General features: G+C 40.1%; 1 protein-coding gene across 1 annotated transcript; it reads right to left on the bottom strand.

The window, feature by feature from the left end:
- Positions 1-1,175: 1,175 nt before the first annotated feature.
- LOC131243354 (elongation factor 1-alpha-like) lies at positions 1,176-5,919 on the bottom strand. The gene is made up of 3 exons (XM_058242655.1): positions 5,764-5,919; positions 3,419-3,907; positions 1,176-2,506 (listed from the first exon to the last, which is right to left on the bottom strand). Exons 2-3 carry the CDS (start codon positions 3,878-3,880, stop codon positions 1,625-1,627), a joined length of 1,344 nt encoding a protein of 447 aa, XP_058098638.1. The 5' UTR covers positions 3,881-3,907; positions 5,764-5,919; the 3' UTR covers positions 1,176-1,624.
- Positions 5,920-6,384: the final 465 nt, after the last annotated feature.

Genomic DNA, 6,384 nt, shown 5'->3' with positions numbered 1-6,384 from the left:
CAAAAATGGAGATTGAGGAGCCTGCAATACCAGAAACTCAATTGATAAGTTTTTACTAAAAATTGTGTTCTCTTATTTAAATTACTTATGAATTTGTGGAATTAGTAGCCATTAATTTTATATATTTTTCATGTGCTCGCTCAATCATAGTTTTTCACATCTGATTTTCAAATTTGCAGCCCCCCCAAAAAAAATCTCTTATTTAAATGCATGATAAATTGTAAGATAGATTTAGCTTTTGAATGTATTGGTTGTGGCCAATTAAATTATATGAATTGATTTTTAATATGATTGGTTGCATCACTTCTGTCAAACAGTGTATAATTTAGGATCTCATACCCAAGAAAAAAAAAATTAGTACATGTTTTTTGTGACCTATATTAATATATTTTTTAACATCCTCTTAGTTTGATTGAATTTCAGATAAGTTTGGTTTAAGATCTATCATAAGTAACTCTCTTACTTTAGTTAATCACTTCAGCTTAATAATTAGAAACCAAGATAAGTTGCGGCATGAATAACTTAAGATCCAGGCGCCCCAAAAAATCAAGGAAACGCCAGACTTGGAGTCATCATCTAGTGAGCTTCGATAATGAACCTAGCTTCACGTGGACTTGTTTACACACACCTATCTAGATCGTGCATGTTTAGGAAACAACAACATCCTAATCATGCGATCTACCTAATAACAGTGGACTGCCTGGCCAATCTAATTACCAATAGGTGGATGATACTGTGAGACGCTAATCACTCCGCCGAGGCAGCAAAATGCCCATTTGAGTACCCACTTCAGATAGATAAGAGGTGCTGATGGCCGCACACAGGTCGGGGCAAGGTTGATGACCCTGGACCAGCCATAAAGACAGGACTGCCCTAAGCCCCTGCTGTGGCCATGCCCATTCTACATGCCCAAAAGGAGCTAAATAGGGCCTGGCCCAACTGAGTTTTTATATTGGCTCATACTCAGTGCCAAACCACAGTTAACGAGAGGGGGGGGGGGGGGGGGGGGGGAGAGGAGAAAGGAGTTTTAAAAAAGAGCCTCTACTTACTGTCAAGACCTGAGAGAGTGGTAATGGTTACAATGGTATCAGTAAACTTTTCATATTGGAATATATATAGTTATAGTTTATATAGATAAATAGACTGCAGAATACCACCACATTCAAAATCAATCAAACCACAAAATCCTAAAAGACTCTTGAGTATAAATATAATAAAGATTCAAGAAAAGGAAAAATAAACAGTAAATAGCACTCAACAAAATAGTAGCATTGTCTGTCTCAAACTGTCGATTGAAATGGAAAATGGAAACAACAACGAAACAAACACTTAAAACTCACCTCTCATAAAGCCAAAGGGCAGAGAGACCCAAACCCGCCATACTCTTTCACCACCGCCGGTCAAGCACCCAAGTCTGCATCCAATGACACAATACCTTCCTCACACTTGAGACCAAAAAACTTACGAGGCAAAAGAAGCCACCACCACCACCAGCAACACCGCCATGACAAAAACGACTCTTACTACCACTAGGGACGAACTCAACATCTACAACTAGGGAGACCAACGAGACTGCTGCTACTAAAAACCGTATCACACTAGTGAACAGGTACAGAAGAACCATTCACTTCTTCTTGGCGGCCGACTTGGTGACCTTGGCACCAGATGGATCCTTCTTCTCAACGCTCTTGATCACACCCACTGCAACAGTCTGGCGCATGTCCCTCACGGCAAAACGTCCAAGAGGAGGGTACTCAGAGAAGGTCTCAACCACCATGGGCTTGGTTGGAATCATCTTAACAAACCCAGCATCACCATTCTTCAAAAACTTGGGCTCCTTCTCAATCTCCTTGCCAGATCGCCTGTCGATCTTGGTCAGGATCTCTCCAAACTTGACAGCAATGTGGGATGTGTGGCAATCAAGGACTGGTGCATATCCGTTGCCAATCTGGCCTGGGTGGTTCATGATGATGACCTGAGATGTGAAGTTAGCTGCCTCCCTAGCAGGGTCATCCTTCGAGTTGGAAGCAACAAACCCACGCTTGAGATCCTTGACAGCAACATTCTTCACGTTGAAACCAACATTGTCACCAGGCAAGGCCTCTTGGAGGGCCTCATGGTGCATCTCCACCGACTTGACTTCAGTAGTCAGTCCAGTTGGGCCAAAGGTGACAACCATACCAGGTTTGAGTACACCAGTCTCAACACGTCCAACAGGTACAGTGCCAATGCCACCGATCTTGTAGACGTCCTGAAGTGGGAGACGGAGTGGCTTGTCTGTCGGCCTCTTGGGCTCCGAGATCAAGTCGAGGGCCTCAAGGAGGGTTGGGCCCTTGTACCAGTCTAAGTTGGTGGACCTCTCAATCATGTTATCACCTTCAAACCCAGAGATGGGGACGAAGGGAATCTTGTCAGGGTTGTAACCAACCTTCTTCAGGTAGGAAGACACCTCCTTAACAATTTCATCATACCTTGCCTTGGAGTACTTGGGGGTTGTTGCATCCATCTATGCAAGATAGAAACACAATCAAGTCAATGGATTGATCCAAAAGCTTATGAACCAAAAATTTGCGTATAAATAATTTAAAAAGAAAAAAGAAAAGAACCATTATCCATTGCGATCTTCCAAGAGGCACAAGCACAATCCAGGAAGAGTAAATGGAATGATCCAAAAGATTATGAAATTGCCAAAAAAAATAAAAAAAATAAATAAAAATAAAAATAAAAAAATCACCACACTGTTATGATATTATCTATTGCAACCAATGGAAATGGGCAAAAGTATGGCTATAGCATCAATGCCCATGCAAACAAAATAAGTATGAAAAAGATATTCCCCATCACATGCAAATGCAACAACAAGATTACAGCAATGCAATGCATCATAAAGCGTTGAAACCATTGCCCATACACAAGGATCCTACAGAACTGGTTTAAAAAGCAGCGAATAGATTTCAACGAAAACACAAGGAACAAATGCAAAGAAGAAAACCTTGTTAAAGATACTAGAAAGGATAAGAGATGCGGAACTCATAAAAAAAGCGACACAAATATGCAAAAGAAGCAATCATCTCATAAGACATTTATCATAAGACATTCTTTTATTAATGAAGAGCAACCTTCTCAGCATTAGATTTCAATGAAAACACAAGGAACAAATGCAAAGAAGAGAACCTTATTAAAGATACTAGAAAGGATAAGAGATGCTGAACTCAGATATATTTTTTTTTTAAAAAAAAAGAAAAAAGAAAAAAAAAAAAAAAGTGACACTAATATGCAAAAGATCCAATCATCTATAACATGAGACATTCTTTTATTAATGAAGAGCAACCTTCTCAGTATTAGCACAAATACCTCACAAATGAAAACAAGCAGTCCATATCACAAGAGAGATGCTAGATAAAGAATCCACAATTACCTTGTTGCAACAGCAGATCATCTGCTTGACTCCAAGGGTGAAGGCAAGCAACGCGTGCTCACGGGTCTGGCCATCCTTGGAGATACCTGCTTCAAAACCACCAGTGGTGGAATCAATGATAAGGACAGCACAGTCAGCCTGTGACGTTCCAGTAATCATGTTCTTGATGAAGTCACGATGACCAGGGGCATCAATGACAGTGCAATAGTACTTTGTGGTTTCAAATTTCCACAGGGCAATATCAATAGTGATACCACGCTCCCGCTCAGCCTTGAGCTTATCAAGAACCCATGCATACTTGAATGACCTCTTGTTCATCTCAGCAGCTTCCTTCTCAAACCTCTCAATCACACGCTTATCAATTCCACCAAGCTTGTAGATAAGATGCCCAGTTGTGGTCGACTTGCCGGAGTCGACATGACCAATGACGACAATGTTAATGTGAAACTTCTCCTTTCCCATGATGGCTTACAAAACAGAGCAAATAAACTGCAATCACAAAACAATCACAATTACAAGAGTATTCTAGATGGTGAAGCCAGAAACAAACTGAACAAAAGGCTTAAACTGTGAAAAAAGTTTTCTTCACCAAAATGGTTAAATTCACAGATACCCAGATTAACAACAATAGAAAACAAAACAGTTCCATACGTGCAGAAAAGGAAGCTGGATGGTAGATTCCTACCACACCCCACCAGCAAAAAAAAAAAAAGAAAGAAAGAAAGAAGATGCAAATCAGACAACCACGTATGCCATGTTTGGAAACCATGGCTTCCATGCCAAATAATGGAAAGGGGCTTTACTTTGATATGACAATTTATGTTGTTTGGATAGCAAAGGAAAGGGTGTATTCCACCCAGCAATCATCACCCTAATCCATAATTTGGACTCTTGGCACAGAAAATGAGATTTCCACTTCCTATCCAAACAAGAACTCAAAATTAGAATCCATGCTCAACCATTTTAACAATTCTAATGAAAATCATCACTGGATATTGTTTTTCCGTTCTTTTCCCATGGATTCTATGCATCCAAACATACACTCAGAATCCCACTAACAAAAGAATAATGGTTTTAATACCAACATCTGGTATTGTTAAAACCTTACAATGCCACACAAGTAAAACCCAATTCCCCAGAAGAACATTCAATTGCAACCCAACAAGGTAGACATGCATGGCAAGAGTAGTTGAACAGAAATCAAGCCAAATCACTCATCAGGCATAAAAGTCAGTGATAAGGCCCACCTATTTCCCGGATCAGGTGAAATACACGCCCGAAACATTAACATGGCTAGAAATAATAATCTCCCGTGTTAAAAGAAGACGAGAGAGAAAAACCGATGTGATTTAATCAGGACAAGATCAGAAGAGACAGAGAGACAACATGCCACCAATCACAAAAAGAAAAATCCAGCCATCAATTTTTCATCACGCAGGTTTGGCCAAATGGATGAGTGGTCCATCCATATTTAATAAGGATAATTATTTTCTTGGTATACAAATCATCAAACATTACGAGAAAAGGAAAAGAGGAAAAAAAAGGGGGGGGTCAGATTCGGTAGTAGCCCCTTCAGCATCTTGTAGGTCCATGATGCATGTGTTTTCTCCGCGCCGTATATCCATTGTGTCAGATCATTGTAGGGCATGAGACCAAAAAGGAGGCAGATCGATATATCAGATGAACCACACCACAAGAAATAGTCGTGATTGAACGCTCATCATCCAGATCTGTGTGATCTAATTATCAGGTTGGATGGCAAATAAACATTACAACGGATCCTATGAAGTTTTCAATGGAGGGCGTTCAATCACCACTATTTCATGCGGTGTGGTCCACCTGAGATTTGTATCAACCTCAGTTTTGGTCTCGTGCCCTAAAATGAGATAGCAATATGGATGGAGGGCGTGGATAAAAACATGCTGGGACCCACAGAGCAACGACATCGGTATTATAGGGGTAACTACCGAATCCGAGTCCAAAAATAAAAAATCTGAGTATGTAATCAAGATCTAAGAAAACAGCTTCAAAGAACAATCAGATCTTACAAGTTAGGGTTTAGGAAGCTTCAAAATCAATATCTTTTATCAGATATTCTCATCAAAATCGTAGAAATAATCAAAACAAAAAATCGATCGATGATCAAAACCCAAGAGCCAATAACAAAACAATCAGCCCTAGCTATTTTACTGATGAAACATAAATTCAAAAAAGAAAAGGTTTAAAAAAAAAGCTAGGGTTTTGATAGATAAATCACTTCAGATACTGAGAAAGAAACCAAAACCTAAGAACAGACGCTAACGAGAGAGAGAGAGAGAGAGAGAGAGAGAGAGAGAGAGAGATACCAAAGAGAAAGCGAAGATAGCAAACGAGCTGCCGAACAAAGAGAGTCTGAAATCGGCAGCCTCGTCCCTTCTTAAAGCTGGAAGACACCCCGTTTTCGATTAGGGTTTCTTCTCCGCCGTTGGATTTCTACATCCAATGGTCTTTGTCAAACTCTCCCATCTAGCCGTCAATATATCTTTGCGGTTCAGATATCGCCACGTCAGCTCGATGCTTCAAGTTAGGGTAGCCGGATTCTTTTGGAAAACAATGGCAGCTCGCGATAACTACTGACGTGGGAGAAACGACTCAACGTTAATGAAATCCACGCCGTCCATCATATACACCACTCCTTTTTGGACGTTTAACTTGAAAATCAGGATTATTCAACACTAACTTAGGCCATCTTAGAAAATTATACCTAAAATCTGTAAATTCAGGTGGTATGGCCCACCTGATTTATGGAATACTTTGATTTTTTCAGTAATTCTTTCATCCTAACGAGAAAAATCAGGTGAACGGATTGGATAGCATGTAAACACGACCGTGAGTCATGTATAAACTAACGGTGGGGTTTTCCATCTAAACTGTTTCCTGTGGTAGGGCCTACCTGAGATCTGGATGATTATGATTTTTCGGTTCAA

Source organism: Magnolia sinica, chromosome 4 (assembly GCF_029962835.1).
Source record: "Magnolia sinica isolate HGM2019 chromosome 4, MsV1, whole genome shotgun sequence".
In the NCBI taxonomy this organism is placed as follows: Eukaryota; Viridiplantae; Streptophyta; class Magnoliopsida; order Magnoliales; family Magnoliaceae; genus Magnolia; species Magnolia sinica.
The sequence above is the reverse complement of the archived record's forward strand: the minus strand, read 5'-3'. Positions and strand labels throughout refer to the sequence as shown.